The 18378-nt window shown below is 39.9% G+C and overlaps 2 protein-coding genes across 2 annotated transcripts; one reads left to right on the forward strand and one right to left on the reverse strand.

The window, feature by feature from the left end:
* Nucleotides 1–2746: 2746 nt before the first annotated feature.
* LOC306776543 (uncharacterized protein) lies at nt 2747–14933 on the reverse strand (the record flags this gene model as incomplete). Its single annotated transcript, XM_079267256.1, has 18 exons — nt 2747–3181; nt 3404–3545; nt 3629–3816; nt 3946–4099; nt 4898–5074; nt 5271–5431; nt 5560–5709; nt 6102–6258; nt 6924–7151; nt 11212–11372; nt 11728–11869; nt 11953–12140; nt 12513–12654; nt 13190–13366; nt 13611–13771; nt 13860–14009; nt 14484–14646; nt 14730–14933. The coding sequence occupies 18 exons, from the start codon at nt 14931–14933 to the stop codon at nt 3000–3002; spliced, it is 3027 nt and encodes a 1008-aa protein (XP_079123382.1). The 3' UTR covers nt 2747–2999.
* Nucleotides 14934–15979: 1046 nt separating this feature from the next.
* On the forward strand, nt 15980–18157 carry uqcrh (ubiquinol-cytochrome c reductase hinge protein). Its single transcript, XM_079267412.1, has 4 exons — nt 15980–16119; nt 16431–16469; nt 17101–17262; nt 17943–18157. The coding sequence occupies exons 1-4, from the start codon at nt 16075–16077 to the stop codon at nt 17973–17975; spliced, it is 279 nt and encodes a 92-aa protein (XP_079123538.1). The 5' UTR covers nt 15980–16074; the 3' UTR covers nt 17976–18157.
* The last annotated feature ends 221 nt before the right edge of the window (nt 18158–18378 follow it).

Below are 18378 nucleotides of genomic sequence, written 5' to 3' on the forward strand. Positions count from 1 at the left end.
ATATGTCTCATGAAAGTTATTAAACATTACTTTTTTTTGTCTTTTTATAAAATGTCAAACTTGTAAAGTACATTTTTATTACAGTCTGTTAACTCTTGTCAATGATTGTCTGATAATATTGGCTGTCAGCATAAGGTCCTACAGTACTCAAGAGTTCACTTTAGGGAATATTACCAACAAAGATAAAGTGTCACACAAACATACACGTCTTTTGGGTTAATATCTGATTTTAAACCAGAATGACAGGACGAAGCTCGTGCTCATCTCACTAAAAAAAACTCGCAAAAGCAGTTCCGCGTCTACTTTTACTACTTACGTCACTGAACTGCAGTATATTCTTATCGCTGTGGAGTTCTGACATCTGCCCTCTTACCCAGCTGTTGGGGTCTGACCATATGGCTTCAACATGTGCTGTGGACAAAGAGAAGCAGGCCTTCACTGTTTCAAGCAAAGGTTTCATTCTGATTTGTAGTTTGATAAGAGCAAAGGAATTTCACACTAGGGTGTAAATTCCCCCCCCCCCCCAAAACACCATGGTCACCTGAATGCACCGCTGCAATCTCATTGGCCGAGAGCCAAGAGACCCCAGGACCCCTGTGGTTCGACCACTGTTCTACAAAACTGCCTGCAGATCACACCTCAATGCTTTTTCCCTTCGACCTCGGTTGAGTTAGGGAGCACACAACGCTCTCTTCGCCCGGACCCCCCGTCCAGGCCACAGAAGATCCAGCTTTCCCCGCCAGCGCGACGCTGGCCACGAGGAAGCAACGGCCCTTCACCCCGCCTCAAACCCTGTCAGGTCACAAGCCATTTCGCTGGACGAAACAACCGTGTTCCACGCTGAGTAAAGGCCCACTCCGCCCGCGATAACGAATCCGCTTCAGCGATCCGTTCTCCGCTTTTTGCTTCTTTTTCTTTTTGTGCACACTCCGGCAGGAAGACGTCTAATCCTCTCCTGACCGATGATTACCGGGAGACGTACGGACCACGTCGTCTCAGCCGAAGTTAAACTGTCCTCCCTGCAGCGAGGATAGTTCACGTCTGCGTTTGCTCCAGAGCGAGCCCACAGCGGCACAGCGCCCGCTGCACGGCCGCGCTGCAAGCAGCCTGCCCCCCCCCCCCCCCCTCCTGCCGAAGAAAAAGGACAACTTTGCCACGAACACTTCAACGCTGCAACGAAGCATCGACAAGTAAGATTCTTGGCATCTGGGCATAGCTTAGCTTAAATTAACGTAACTTTAATTCAGGCCATTCATTTATATGTTGATATTCCCGTGTTTTTGTGTGTTTAAGTTACTGTCGCGTGATATTGAGGTATTGCGCAATCATTACAGAGCAGAGAAGCTCCGCTGTATTTGTGTATTAACTATGACTGTTTGCTTGGGATTTATTTGATTTATTTTGATTTGTTTTATTACAATTCGTGTGGTATTCTCTCCTCATTAAATCAGCTCTGTGAGTGAAGTGTGGAATCTCGGCTATCGTACCTAACTGCTGGCAGTTCTACCGACAACGGCACGTTGTGTACTATACGGCCAACTTCCCCATTCTCACTACAACGCGGACCGCACGCAGAAGTTTGATTCATGACCCCCACCTTTGCTCTCTTTCTTCTCTCTGCCCCTGGGGAAACCCCGTTCAAACGATCGCCTCACATCACGTGCTGCCCAGGCACAGGTGATTACGTATAGCAGTCTCACCGCCATTTTGTCCGAGTCACTCGACTCCGCCATCTTTGTAGTCTTTAGCGGTAGTATCTTAAGGCCCCTCCCCTTTTGGCCCGCGTCACTTGACTCCGCCATCTTTGTAGTTTTTAGCTGTAGTATCTTAAGGCCCCTCCCCTTTTGGCCCGCGTCACTCGACGCCGCCATCTTTGTAGTCTTTAGCGGTAGCTGTAAGACTCCCCTTCCTTTTCACCCACAGACCCACACACACACACACACACAGACATACACCCTCATCCATTTTATTCATTCTTTAGTTTAGGCATATAAAATTGTATGATAACGTTTGTTGGTTGCAATATTAATTGATTTGATAATTTATTATTTTGATTTAATAAACTCTGTTATACTTTAAGGAGCAGTCGTCTGTGATTACTTGTGCATATGTATTTGATAAGACTGTATGTAGTGGCCTGTGCTCGAACTTAAAACCTTCACTGTCACTGAATGTATAGACATACGCAGACTATTGACATTATGAGTGACTACTAATTATGAGACTTAGTTTTATCGTTTGGTTATTGGTCCCTGTTCGCAGGGTGGTGCCCTGTTGTTATTAATAGTCATTAATAATTGTTACATACATCAATAATTCTATTGATGTCAAGAATTCAGTTTCTTAAATGCTGATAACCCAAACACGCTCCTTTAGATCCCAACACAGCACACAGGTTGATGACCTTTGCACTGCTTTCCTGTTAAACTTGAATGTGTCAGCAGGCAAAAGGCTTTGATGTGACATACTTTGATTCAGGAGGTCCAGATGTTGGCAAAGATGTCCTTCAGGATTTCACAGATGTTTTTCTTCACAGATAAATGGTGAAAAATGCTGTTGATAAAAATGGATAGACCATAATACAGGTCTTTCAGCCCAACCCTTCAAGTGACATTTCTTGTTACCTTCACGCTCCACTTAATTAAGCTCCTTGTTTAATCAGACATAACTAACTCAACAACTAGATTGTAAAGAAAAGTCAAACATTTATCACATTAAAGATCCAGATGGTTTATTGAGAGTTGTTGGAGACCAAAGCAGACCTAAAGGGAGACTATATTGGACTTACAGTTGGCAGAGCCACTACTTAAAAATAAATGCTAAAATTTTACACATTAGAGTGTAAATAGGCAAGAGTTTGCTCAAAATATCAACCATAACATTTTAAGGGGACACTGTGTTCGGTTGTTGTCGACTTTTTCTGCCATGTGGCCAAAAATATTTCAAAATGAACAATCTGAAATACATTTGGAAAATGTGCACATGCTTGAGGAGGTGCATCACTCTTTGCGTGAAGTGGCACAGATTTCAAAGGGGATGGGTGAAAGGGTGATGCCAAAACGGGGCTTCATCACAGGCTCCACACCCGGAGGCATGGAGAAGCTGAAGCGCTGCATAAAGGAGGTGAAGAAGAGGAAGAGCTCCATCCTGGCCAGGTTCTCCCCGGGACACAGTCGCTTGCCTGCATCAAAATTACACAACAACAATTCATCAGACAATCGGGGACGCCCTGGTGGCTCACCTGGTGGACAACATCGGAGTCTTTACCGCAGCAGCCCTTTTGCTGCATGTCGCCCCCTCGCTCTGCCTCTTTCCTGTCTATCTCCAGCTGTATCGAATAAAGGCAATACAAAACCCCCAAAAATAATCTGAACAGCATTTATTTTTAAGAAATGGTACTTACCAGAAGAGAAAGGGATGAAAGCAGCTGGCTTCACGAACTTGCCCTCCTCGTTCAGAAAGTGTCCTGGGTTAAAGGTGTTGGGCGTCTCCCACTCATTCTTGTCAAACAGCACCGAGGTCAGATTGGGGATTATTGTAACTCCCTGGTGATTGGAATTGTAAAGGCAACTCATAAAGATGCAACACGGTCGTGTATGTGACATAAAAACTGTGTATGAGAACAGACCTTTGGGATTGTGTAGCCTCCCAGCTGGACGTCCTTGTTAGTAACATGAGGCAGACTGAGAGGAACTATGTTGCCCATCCTCTGGACCTCGTGTATGACAGCGTCCGTGTACGGCAGGTTGATACGATCTTCCATGGACGGCTGTCTGGACTGTCCAATCAATCCGTCTATCTCGGCCTGGACCTTTGCTGTGAGACGGGACAGCAGAGGAGGGAACAATAAATGAGTCTGGGACTCAATGAGTGCAATTCAGGTTTCCACTTGTTTCTGCCAAGCAAACTCCCAATGACTTCTTGTCCACGTCTGTGAGCTCTTACCCTGGATCTCGGGGTACTTTGTCATGTAGAGCAAAGCCCAGCGCAGGGTGGTGGAAGTGGTCTCAGTGCCGGCCCCAAACAGATCAAAGGCACACATTGCCAGATTGTCCTCATTAAAACCAGCATCTGCTTCATCGTCCCTCTTGTCCTGATGCTGAACATTTTAAAAATACACAATGTCATATTGGTCCTTTTCACAGCAGCCATTTCTACAAGTCATAGAAGCTTAACACAGGGGTAATTGATCAAATGAATCATGGCCCCGTTCCATTGAGGTATTTTGCACGCTGACTCACTGGAACAGCTGTGACACTAAACACAACGGGGCCGTCATGTATTTGATCAATTATGTGTTTACCCAAATGTCAAGATGGCTGCTGCGAAAAGGGCCTATTGCTATTGATGCACATTTTAATGTCAACTTTACAACGTAAACTGGAGAGGTATCGGTTGGTATTGTAATGTGTTTTCACATTCAAATGGTGTGATGGCAAATTTCCACAGTCACACTCAGTGTTTTGGCCCGTTATGCCGTTTTGTGAGCTAAATCTTTGAGGTTTTAGGACCCCCAGTTATAAACAAGGTTGTTTTCTCAATGTTTCTGAATTTCAGTATCATAGGACTCACTCAGTATTAAATCGTTTTTTCCACCACAATGGTTAGTCAGGGAACGTGGATCTGAGTCATAAAAGTAATGTCACTTCGATTTGAGTGATATTAAAGCCAATTTACAGTCTTTTTATACTTTGTCTTTCCTCAGGAATATGAGCAAAACCTTACAAATCAGGGCTGCACTATAAGCAGTACAACACCAAAAGATTTTACAATCATGTAAGACAAGTAGCAGAAGTTTAAATTGAGAAGCAGGGACTGAGGAATGGCTGGTAGGTTTGCTTGAAAAATGACTGACAGATGAGTGGCTTATCAAAACAGTGGCCGTTTGTCCACCCACCTTCTGAATCTCATTCAAGTAACAGTCAATGAAGTCTCTGGGCTCAGAGGGGTTCCAGTATTCCTTGTGCTTTTTGATTTCTGCTTTCATCAAGCCCATTATTTCACCATATATACTTTGAAGCGTGTGGTGTGGCCCCGGCAGACGCCTCATCAGCACAGGAAATTGGTTGTACAGCTGTCAATATCAATGGGAAGACTGTAAATAAGACACATTTATGTCAACGCGTAATACCTCGCAACAATTTAATCTGTGACATCAAAAGATCAATGAACACTGATCAGGATAAGATAGTATTCAGATATATTGATATATAGTATATATATATAGTACAAAGCAAGAAGCTTTCATCAAAAGCTTTGAAATGCAGTACCTGTGCCCAAATGGAGCCTTCAATCTGGGTCCCTTTGTCCAACAACGTCAACAGTTTCAGAAACCTCTCATTACCGTACTCAAAGCGATGACCAAAAACCAGGGAGCAGATGATGTTGGAGACGGCGTTGTTCATTATTAAATGAAGAGTGAAGGGTTTCCCTGGACAGTTGATCACATGGCAAACATATCAAAATGAAAAATGAGCTGTCCGATGAGCAAGAAGCATTATGTATTCAGATTACAGCAGTTACAGCCAGTGTTAGATATTTCTGCATCAGATTCTTTACCTTTATGATTAGCGATTTCTTTGGATATATAAATAACTTCATCCAGTATGGAGGATTCGAGGGATTTCTTGCCAACGCCAAAGTATTTGAGAGTGAAGAGGGCAAATTGCCTCTGCTGTTTCCACTTATGTCCATTAGAATTCATAATACCTGATGAGAAAAATGTAATTAGATGAACAACAACAGATTGGGATATAAAGGAGTTCACAGTGAGTACAAAACAGTCTGTATGTAAAGTGGAAAACTCAGTGAGTTTATCTTAAATTTGATCAAACTCTAGAGGAATACTTGATTAACTTGTCATGAACATGCGCTTATTATTGAATATAGTGACAGGCTAAACTCTGGTTCATTAGCAACACTAGAACATCACATTCATAAAGTCAGTGTCCATTCTGATGTACCAATGAAAAATGACACGTTTCTCGGTCTTTGACATTTATGGATTCAGATCACATCAGTGAAAGCAACAAAGATCGCTGAAGCCCATCAGTGATGGAGTAGAAAATCTTAACTCAACGTGATCATAAATAAGTCTTTACCCAACTTGGGCAACACATCAGTATGGAGTGGGAATTCTGGCCGATCAGACAGGTCTCCTTTACTGAGGCCCTCTTGAAGTACACTGAGGCCATTCAACACCACCGTCCACGAGCCGCTGAGTTTCAGGCTGTACACTTTCCCATACTTCTCTGCTAACTGCCACAAACACAACACAGGTGAGTGAGAAAACATGCCACCTTTACCTTGAGTTGTGAGAAAATGCTCAAAACAGCAGGAGAAAGTTGTAAAATATATTAGTATACTTTTTTCTCAACAACCACATTGCATAATATCCAGTGTTGTTTAAGAATTGATTTGAAAATCAGGCAAATTGGATTTGAAAACTGTAGATCTCAAAGCTGGAAAGGCTGCGGAAACTAAATGATCTTTGACCATGTGTGGACTGTTGTCTCTCATTTTTACAGTTTCAGGTTTATTAAGTTGTATCCAACCCAATTATTTTAGTTTGACTGGTTCTTGAGATAATGCCCACACCTTCTATCCTATTTAAATTCTTAAAAGCAGCAATACTGCGATATTATGAAAGTACTTTCCAAGTAAAAGTCCTGCTTTGTCCCGGAATGTCACTTATGTAGAAGTTATATGAGCAAAATATACATACGGTGTCAAAAGAAAGCAGAAACGCCTCCATGTGATCGTTATATATAATATAAGTATTACTGGTGCATTATCTAAATAGTTTTACTGTTTTAGTTGGTCAAGGTGGAGCTAATTTAAACAAGTTTAGATAGGCTACTGTAATATAATAGGATCATCTTCCCTCAATCTGACGACAAATGGATGCATTATCTCAGTCCCACCGTAGTCATGTCTCCATGGACATTGCTCAGGTCAAAGGAGAACATGTTGCCCACGAGAGGAAAAGCCCAGGGTCCCGGAGGAAAGCTGCTGGGCCGACGGGCCCTTAAATACTCTGCGGTCACCAGGAGCACCAGCGTGAAGAGGAGCAGGCTGCGGCCGTCCAGCCACAGCCACGCGGAGGAAACACCAGAGAGTTGATCCATTGCGACCGGCTGACTCAGGATACACTGGTTGCAGTTTTGTGTTCGTTTCCAAGAATATCAAAATAGCAAAGTTTTTCTTTAAAACACCACAGGTGGCCTTTATTGAGTAGGCTACGAGTTGTGTTGGCTTAGAACAGTTGTTTAATTCTATATGTTATGTCCTACTTACAGATGAATTGCAGGTTTTTGCACGACTACAGCGATATTCTTAATTATAAGCTCTACGCTTAGAATTATATTCTATAATGGTCTCAATACCAAAACATTTAATGTAAAGTTATTTATTAGTACACATATATGCAGTACTAATGTATACATTAGTACTGCAGTACTGCAGTACTCTAGTCCTTCTACCTGTAACTGTCCTCAGTTGAAGTCACAGCTTTGTAATGAAGGTAAATCTTACCGTCTGTCTGTCGGTGAGTCTCTTCTCACTGAGAACTGAACAGTAACAAACTGTTTCCTGTTTGTCTCAGATGATGTCATGTAAGGTGCGGAGCTCTGTCAGCCCTCTGATGTGTTTCACCTTAAAAGGGAACAGATGATGAATATGATCAATAAGATCCATCACTCTGCTCTGAGATCACGTCTTTATGTCAACTTAACTTTAACGGAACAAACACAAAGAAAACACAAGCAGAGTAAATTCATGTTCACTGTTTCTGTCAGTTTTTACTTTGTTTGTTTTAAATCATGTTAAAGAAAGATAAGCAACATGACAACAAAGTCACCTCTGTTATCACCTGTTGAACCACGAATAAAACATAAATCATGACTTCAAATGTTCTCATATGAACTCAATAATAGTTTTATTTCATTAATATCTTCTGGATGTTCTCATTAGATTAATCTGACAGATGAGATACTTTGAAATGTTCCTGAAATTACCGGATTTAAAAATAACAAAAATGTTTTCCTCTTCCTAAACTGATATTAAAACAATGTTTTCAGGATACTTTGCAGATATTTTACTGATGTTTAAAACATGTTTTGTTTTAATTGAGTAAATGTATTTAGTTACAGTCCACAGCTTTTGGCATCGATACATTTAATTACTGTTTTTCTAACTGTAGTCAATGAAAGTGATAACAGTTGTGATGTATTCTGTTCCTACTCAATATAATACCGATCACTGTTAATGTTTGTAACATCACAATTCATTAATGATCTAGAAGCCATTTAGTCTGTGAGTGAAGCTGAAAACACAGAAAGTACATCAGTCATGGCTCCCCTCCCTCCTCTACTAACTTCACTGTTTTTAGTCAAACTCACATTCAGTGTGTGGAGCGTCAGCAGGTTGAAGCAGCAGTGTTGTAGTTTTCCTCTTTTCTCTCCTGGAGTTGAACTCACTCAGAGGAAGTTGTTAGTTTGTTCTAAAGGTGAATCTGATTGTCTCGCTCTCAGTCCGTGTGTCTCTTTAGTGAGGAAGAATCACAAACTGTTTGTCTCAGGTGAGTCAGGTGAGGCGTGGCGCTTTGGCACACCTCCTCTGATGAATTGCTTAACTGGCCTGACTTGTAGCACAGGGGTGTGTTTCCAAACCACAGATTCACTGCTGGATAGGTAGACTGATGGTGTCAGTGACAGCAACTATGGAATATCATTAGAAATGGAATTCTGAGTGTGAAGGGCTACACTAGGACATTTTAGAAAAATGGCATCAAACGTTTACATCAGGAATAATGTTGTTCACTCTTCCAACATATCAAGGATGTGGATGTGGTTTCAGCTGTAACACAAGCATGTTTCATTCCAAAGTAGTGATTAATTGCTGGATATAGACTGATAGCGTGCAGCAGCTGTGTTGGTGTTGGTCTCGTGTACAGGGACACGAATTGTATGTTTTTTCTGTGTCACTCGAAATGACATTACGTTAAAAAACTAAAAACAGGATTAGGGCAACAAAAAAATGTTGTTTGGTGTAGAAAAAGCATCATGGTTGGGCTTAAAATAACTAAGAACAGTTAGGTTTGGGCAACACAACCACAGAATTAGGTTTAGGAAAACTGTTTTGTTTAAATGATAAAAACCACAACGTGGTGTCAAACACCGGTCTTCTGATTGAAAATTACAAATTACATCTTTTCTCATTATCCACTGTTTTTCGCTGTGCTCTTGAAGTACAATTCTACTTTTTAGACTGGCTTATAACGCACTGTCTTGTTACTTAATCACACAATTGATTAGTGCTCAGAGGGCAGTACTGGCAGTGAGTCAGAACTAGTGAATCTGGTACTTTTAAGTGAAGGGATACATCATCCACAGCCCCAGAGAGCGGTGCTTCCATTAAAAACAAGTTCCAGCAATACACATGCATGCTGCTGATTAAGTTGCCGTCTCATCTTAAAGCTAAAAACTCTTCCTCCAACACCTTAGCGTTTACAAAATGATTGCCTTACTCTCTTAAATATATCAAACTGATATTTGGCTTATAGATCAGTGATTCTCAACTGGTGGGTCGCGGACCCGTTTTCAGTGGGACGATTTCCAAAAGAGAGAAATGGCCAGAGAGACCAGAATCATTAGACTCTGACTGGACAGACTCATAGAGGTGAATTCTTCCAACACTAATTTCTCTTTTTGGAAGATGAGAAAAATATAATATTGTGGATTCATCACTTCATCCTGAGTGAACTGAATTTGGAGCTGCAGGGCAATTCAGTGAAAATAATTTTTCTAAATTGAATTTCATTACGTAATTTATTTTTTAATCCAGCTGTTATTTTACTTGAAATGAGAAGAACATGTATTCATGTATTTCTATGTATTTATAATCCATCCAGTTAAATTTGAAAAATGAGAATAATATTTGTTAAAATATAATTGATGTGTACTTTCTTTATTTGATTTGACAGTTGTTTACTATAACGTTACTACTACTAGACGTCTTGAATATAGATATACCCAAATTATATATATATAAATGATATATATAAAAATTATATATATAAAAATTATATATATATATATATATATATATATAAATGATATATATATATATATATATAAATGATATATATATATATATATATATATATATAAATGATATATATATATATATAAATGATATATATATATATATATATATAAATGATATATATATATATATATATATATATATATATATAAATGATATATATATATAAAAATTATATATGTATATATATATATATATATATAAAATTTGGGTCGTGGGTCCCGGCTTGTCATTAAGGGGTGATGGTGGGTCCCGCAGCCAGACCAGTTGAGAACCACTGTTATAGATGACATGTCATTAGGTCCACTGCAGATATCTCTTTCTACAAAACTCTGATATAGATGGTTAATTTGCACTTTTTTTGTTCAATTGCATTCTATTTTAATTAATTAAATCTCTTTTGAATTTCCGAATACTAGCACCAATTTAATAAACACCTACATTATTCAAATATTTGTATTGCTTTCTTTCATTTGAGGGTAATGTGATACATCTTTAAAAATATTTTGGATTACCAACACCTGCCCAAGAGGATATGGAGGTCAATATCTACAGAACATACCTTTTTATTTTACATTGAGACTCATTTAATTATGTGTTAAAACCTCTTAAGCACGACGCCCCTGAATGTGGGGGCTCTCGGGGGGTACACACATGTGTACTCTGTGTATAATTCACTTTTGCAAAACGAATTTAAAAAATAAAATAAATAAAAATACTTTTATATATTTTATTTATATATATTATATATATATATTTATATATAATATTATATTTAATCTTTTTATGATTGACAGATATGACACCTGAAAACTGCTCAAAATTAATCGAAATAGTGTCAAACTGCTTTATTAGGATTATTGAACACTCTTAGTGATAAGACAAGTGAATATATAGTTCATATTTAGCTATATAGTACATAGAATTATAATACAGCAATGCAACTGCTGGTTCCGAAAATCAAAATTTTGCTTGACTCAGACCATTTATGCTGGCCTTCTAGAGCGGAATCAATCAATACAAGTGCTTTTTTTCAGGTGAACCTGAAACTTTTTCAATTTGAGCTGTGCCATAAGTGTATCTGTCACTCCGTCAGCGGGATGTTACGCAGATTTCATATGGAACTGGTGCCACAGTGACGCCAAAGCGAAAGTCCATCACAGGCTTCACCCCAGCAGGCATGGAGAAGTTGAAGTGCTGCATCAGAGAGGTGAAGAAGAGGAAAAGCTCCATTCTGGCCAAGTTCTCCCCGAGACACAACCGCTTACCTGAGACAGGAAAACAAACAAACCGAAAAGTTCTGTGACACAGAGTTTTGGCCACTTAATCAAACTAATTTACGTCAACAGTAGCAGTCATTCTCATAAGGCCTTCATAGGAAGTAGAACTTTTAAGCGTTGTGGTAACTGTCATAAATGTGGTCCTAATTTTAGGTCTAGTGGTTCACAAAAATATTATAACAATACATGTTCCTGAAAACATTACCCACCCTAGCTTTACGTAATGATGTTACAATGATGTCATTACGTGAGGAACACCGTAGGGTCCCAGGGTATGCTGGGACAAGCTCCTGTATAAAGAAGTGAAGACACCAATAATACAAGTGGTTGTGTTGTTCCTCACCAGCAGAGAAAGGGATGAAAGCAGCTGGCTTCACGAACTTGCCCTCCTCGTTCAGAAAGTGTCCTGGGTTAAAGGTGTTGGGCGTCTCCCACTCATTCTTGTCAAACAGCACCGAGGTCAGATTGGGGATTATTGTAACTCCCTGGTGATTGATATTGTAAAAGCAACTCATAAAGATGCAACACGGTCGTGTATGTGACATAAAAATTGGATATGAGAACTGACCTTTGGGATTGTGTAGCCTCCCAGCTGGATGTCCCTCTTGGTAGCATGAGGCAGACTGAGAGGAACTATGTTGCCCATCCTCTGGACCTCGTGTATGACAGCGTCCGTGTAGGGCAGGTTGATACGATCTTCCATGGACGGCTGTCTGGACTGTCCAATCACTCCGTCTATCTCGGCCTGGACCTTTGCTGTGAGACGGGGGAAACAGACAGAAGTCGTAACAGTATTTCATCAACAGGCAGCAGAATGCTCATGGAGAGACAAAGCACAGTGCAGCACTGCCACATTAGTGAATAGAATAATTCATGTTCCTGTTGATTTGCAAACTTGCACCAGTCAATAGAGGCTGCACTGTATGTTTTACAGAAAGATGCTCGTTGCACAGAATTAGTCATAAATGTGAAGGTCTCAAGTGATTGCACATTAATTGTAACCTTGGGAATAAAAGTAGTCACATAATGTGCCTAATTTTCACTGATACAAAATGTGTTTACGTATCACCCATTTGCACAGCATCGAGTGGGAACAAAGAGCTTCAGTGATTTGGTCGGTGCTCTTACCCTGGATCTCGGGGTGCTTTACCATGTAGAGGAAAGCCCACCGCAGGGTGGTGGAAGTGGTCTCAGATCCAGCCAAGAACAGATCCCAGACAGATAAGACCAGGTTTTCCTCATCAAATGTACTGTCAGCCTGCCCCTTACTCTGAGAATACATACAAATACATGTATTAAAATGTGTTGCAAAATAATTTGGAACAAGTGCATGTTACAGCTATCACAGCTGGGGTTATAATAATTTATGATGGTTACTTAAAGGTACATCATGCTGAAATTTCCCAAAAAACAATGTGGACCCAGAAAGTAATACCTCTCAATCGTCACGAACAACACTGACACGATGTTTCTGGTCATCACCCTTTGGGCAGCGGGCGTGTAGCCTCATAAATAACAGTAAAAAAAGGTAGTGACCAGGTAACATCTCTATCTCATGAGATTAAAAGGAGTGAATGCTGTTGGAGATATGGCCATTAGAGATAGGCAGAGGCCATGGCAAAAGTGCTGAGCAGATCTTTGAACATCAACACACAGCAGCCAGGAGTGATGCCACAATTAAACGGGTCGGTACATGAACAGCTGATAGTTCTGATGTAGATGCAAAACAAGCAGTTATGATGTTCACACGAACTTCATGAGGAACACAGCATTAGAAAAACCAAGCAACGTCTAGTGCCAATCACCATCTGAATCTCCTTCAGGTAGCAGTCGATATAGTCTCTTTCGTCGGAGGGATCCCAGTTCTGTTTGTGCTCCTTAAGCTCTACCCTTATGAAGTCCTTCACATTGTCCCAGATGTGCTGGACTGTCTGATGAGGCCCTGGCAAACGTCTCATCAGCAGAGGAAAGGAGTTGTAAAGCTGCAGAGTAGAGCAGATTGGAACAATAGCGATTAAAAAGGCATTTCAGAGAAAAATGTACTATTACAACCAAAACCACATGTTAAAATCCATTTATTCCACCTTGAGCTGTGTGTGTGCACAACATATTGCATACCTCTGCATAGAGCCAAGCATGATTGATAAACTTTCAGATATATAATGAGAAATGTATTTCAGAATAAAGTCAAACAGCATTAAGATTCCAGATTGTAAAATGCTGTACCTGTGCCCAAATGGAGGCTTCGATTTCGAGACCTTTGCTGAACCACTTTGTCAGTTTCATGAACTTCTCATCACCATATTCAAAGCGATGCCCAAAAACCAGGGAGCAGATGATGTTGGAGACAGCGTTGTTGATGACAAGGTGTGGATCGAAGGGCTTGCCTCCACAATTAAAGAGAAAATCTGATTTAAATTGTGTATTTGTTGTTGTGTATTACTCTTAATGTGTTGCTGTGCATTTACTATTTACCTTTGTGGCTATTGAAGTCTTTTGCACAATATGTAAATTCATCCAAGATGATGGGTTCAAGTGACTTCTTGCCAAATCCAAAATGTCTGAGGGTTGAAAGTGCAAAACGCCTCTGCTGCTTCCATATATTCCCATTACTGAAAATGACACCTGATAGTGGACAAAAAGGAATTAAAATGAATTAGATAGAAATCAGGAAAATGAATGAATATTCTTTTACACATTAAATATTTGATATTAACAGTCCATGTAATACCAAACTTTTGTTGGTCGAATTTAGCTTTCGATGCACTTTTAATTCTTTATTTTTACAGTGCTGTTATTTTATTATGAATGGTCAAAATATTTGGGAGATGTTTTTTATGTTTGTAACTGCTAAAAAAAACTGCAATATAATCATTTGTTTTATCTTTGAAGTACAGCAACAGAGAAGTTAATCTGTTTTCTAACTAATTCTACACAACAATCACATGTTGATGACAAGTAGCACGCATGAAAGTTACGTTTTATTCTCTATAGTGCATGAATATTAAAATACAACATACTCATAAAAAGGGTAAAAACTTTTTTTTGGAAAGTATGAAAAATATAACGCTGATTGTGGGGAAAAACAAGTATGCTCACCTCCTCCATGGGATATGTCCTGCAGCAGGGGGAGCTCTGGGCGGTCTGCCAGGCTGTCTCCCTGATTAACCAGAGCTTCTTTCAGAACCTCGTACCCGTTTAACACCACCATCCATGCCTGGCCCATCCGAAGGCTGTACACATCTCCATATCGCCCAGCTAACTGAGATATGGCAGATAACACAAACAGTAACATTAGGAAAACCTGTAACATTCTTAAAAGTCTATTTTTTTTACATCCGTTACCTGTGTCAGACTCTCATGGGTCCTTTTGTAATCCACAGTGAATATATTGCCCACGATAGGAAATGCCCGGGGCCCTGGAGGGAAGCTGCCTGTCCGACGGTTCTTAATATAATCTGCAGTGAGGATGAAGACTATAGTGAAGAGCAGCATACCTCTGACATCCCAGTTAACATAGGATCCAAGTACAGAAAAGATTGAATCCATTCTGTAATCAAGGACTCAAGCCTGTCTAAATAAAGTATCTGTTTTCCTTGCCTTTCTTGTCACATAAAAGACTGGTGCGTTACCAAGAGCCAGTCTTATAACCTACAGTATCTCTCTCATATCTCATGGCAACATACCAAAAGCCGAATGGTTGCACTGGACTCTGCCCTCTCAATACTTAGTAAAGGCTTGTAAACACTGTTAATCAGTGACCTTACAGTAACAATTGCTCTGATTTTGCAATGTCGGTAATTTAATTTGTATGTGACGAAGGTAAAGTGTAATCTCATCGTATATATTAAAATGATGAGATACCAAAACTTAATGTTTATTGTGTTCATATAATAACTGGTCAACACTGCATCGGTGATCAGGTAAAACTTGGTGTTAACATGTGTTAGTATCATTTAAAATGTACACGAAACAACTGTTGAGTTAAACTGATACTGGGTCCATGGTCCACTGGAATTATTATTAGAGGGAACTGTAGAATCGGTCCCATCACATGTACATTAATAACTCCACAAAGTAGTGCAATAAAAAAACAAGGGCTTCACATTACATTTGACAAAACAGGGGACTCAAATAACCATGAATAACTCATTGTACTAATAAACATGAGGTAGCTAATGACTCGCTTTCACAGCCGTCTGGCCCAGCATGTTAGGCATAGATGCAAACTGTTGCCACAAATCATTGGCGTAACTCGCCAACGATTTTAGTGTGATAATTAATTTAGCTGGTGTAGAACTACTTCTCAACACATGATGGTAGTATGGAGCTTTATCAATTTGGCCGAGGGAAATTACACATCCAATTTCAAAATAAAACACAATAAATGCTTCATTAAAAATAAAACTTGCAACTTTTGTTGTGAAAAACGCTACTGAGTGAGTGACAGACTAAATGTTCGTGTATTTGTTCTTATAACTAATGCTATTATAAACGTTATACAGTAGGATGTCGTAACTCCGGAAATCCTTAACAAAGTTGTTGATCGTGAAGTTTGTTTTGAAAGTCCGATGACCGGAAACTGTGTGGCTAGTTTCTCGCTAACGTCGTAGCTAACCGCTGTGCTCGTGTGACCTCCAACACTCGAGATTTGACAGACGGCCATTGAAGGACAAGAACACCAACAATCATGGTTTTCGAGGAGAAGATGATAATGAACGGAGAGCCCGAGGATGTTAGTAGCTACGACAGATTTAAGATAACTCTGCTAAGCCAGTAACGTTTGGTTATCTTAGCTAGCAAGCTAACACAATATAACGCTATATCATCACCAGTTTAGCTTAGCTAACGTCAATGTTTCCATTGGCGTTCAGAAACATGTTGAAGCTTATTCATGCAGCAGAATACAACATGTCATTCGACTTTGTCATTTAGTAAAGTTGTCTTGCCAATTGTTAAATGTGTAATCCATCCCAAAACAACTGCCTGACGGCTGGAAATGAATTGTGTGATGGATTGAGTCATGTAAGGTTATGTCTGTTTCAGGAAGAAGAAGAAGAAGAAGAAGAGGAGGAAGACATGGTGGTATGTTCATCCGAACATCAGAATTAATATATGTTAACTGTGTCTCTGTATTGTTGTAAGAACACACGTTTGATCACGAGTCTGGTCGCCTTTTAATTTAGTTTAATGAGAATTTATTTTGAATAAGCCGGAAGACACACCAGTATTAAGCTGACAAACATGAGAAACACAAAGGTGTGTTTAGACGTTATTGCGTGAGCAGTAATAAAAAGACAAGGACTCATTTCAGGTCTTCTCCTTTGCCACCCCCTCCCTCTGGAAATGTATCCATAAATACATGAGACATTTTTCTTTCTCCACATAAAAGAATGTTAAAAATGTACCACCAGAACCCCCTTTTTACTGGTTGGTACCAGACTTGTCTGAATCGCACCGTTTTTATGTATTGAACTATGTGAATCCCCTTCATACACTTATACATTCAGTAACAAGTTGTATTAGGTACAACTTCATGGTCATTTTAGTAGTTTGTGATGGTGCTGCTGCTTCGATGATTACAACCTATTTAGTTTATCCTGGTTGATACCGACGGGACAAGTGAGTGCGGTGCTGAATCTACTAAATGCGTCGCCCCCTTTTTCACGGACACTCCACAAGATACGTGCTCTGAATGCTGCACTGTATGTTTCAGGATCCCCTTGAAACGATGCGACAGAAGTGTGAAGACACAGAGCACTGCGTTCACACTCGGGAGCGTCTGGATCATTGTGAGACCAGAGTTGGCTCCCGGTCTTCGACAGCGGAGGATTGTACCGAGGAGCTGTTTGACTTCCTGCATGCCCGCGACCACTGCGTAAGTGTTGACATTTGCCGGTTGTATCAAGCAGAAAGAGGAACAACACACCACCGAAGGAGTCACGCTTCATGTCAATGCATTTGTTATTCATTTTCAAATAGAATATCGGAAGGAATAGTCTTTTTTCAAGATAAGTTCAGTTGAGAAATGTGGTTTGCAAATAATTCACAGTTGACTCATGACACACTTAACTTAAAATATGCTCCACACCACCCCTCCAGTTTGACATAGGTTTTTATTGTCAAGGTGAATTTTTACAGATTTTGGGATAACTATCAAATAAATAATAAATGTTTTTACCAAACATTTGCAAGTATGTCCTGCATGTCACAAGCAGCAACTTGGTGATATTAAAATGTTTTTTTGTTTGCAAAATGACTTGGGATTACATTAGTCATTTAGCAGACGCTTTTATCCAAATCGACTTACAATAAGTGTGTTCAACATAGGTATTCAAGAGAACTACTAGTCACCAGAAGTCATAAGTGCATCTCCTTTTTTAAACAATCATCTAAGAGCATAAACCAGGCTTGACCTAGCAATCAGAAGGAGCTGTTCCTTTCACTGCCCTGTAGGCTAGCACCAGAGTCTTAAACTGGATGCCAGCTCTTACAGGGACCCAGTGTAGAGAACGGAGAAGTTTACTGCATTAATTAACTTCCTCTCGTCCTCTGTAGGTGTCGCACAAACTGTTCCATTCGGTCAAATGAAGTCCTCCCTGATGGTTGCACAACTGGCTGATGACATTCTTCAAATATTATGAGGACATTGTTTTAAATACATCCATATGTGGATCTGCTGTATGTTGTAACATTAAATGTATACATTACTGTATCTGTATAAGTATTTAACAAGTCAATATTTCATTAAAGTGGATGGCTTGAAAACTTTACCTGGTGTCACAAGTTTGTTTTATGACTCTATATATCAATACAAGTTGGTAAATAATGTGTCGAGCTGAACCTCGATAAACGGATTCCCTGTAGCATCAATCTTCCCTCCGTCCGATAATCCACATTACCACTACCGTTAGTCTGTGTGTTGGCAATAAGCTTGACACGTAATGATTCTTCAGAGGCAGTAACTCCATTTAAAAAGGTTTACTCAACAAAA

The sequence above is a fragment of the Melanostigma gelatinosum genome (genome assembly GCF_949748355.1).
Source record: "Melanostigma gelatinosum genome assembly, chromosome: 4".
Lineage (NCBI taxonomy): Eukaryota > Metazoa > Chordata > Actinopteri > Perciformes > Zoarcidae > Melanostigma > Melanostigma gelatinosum.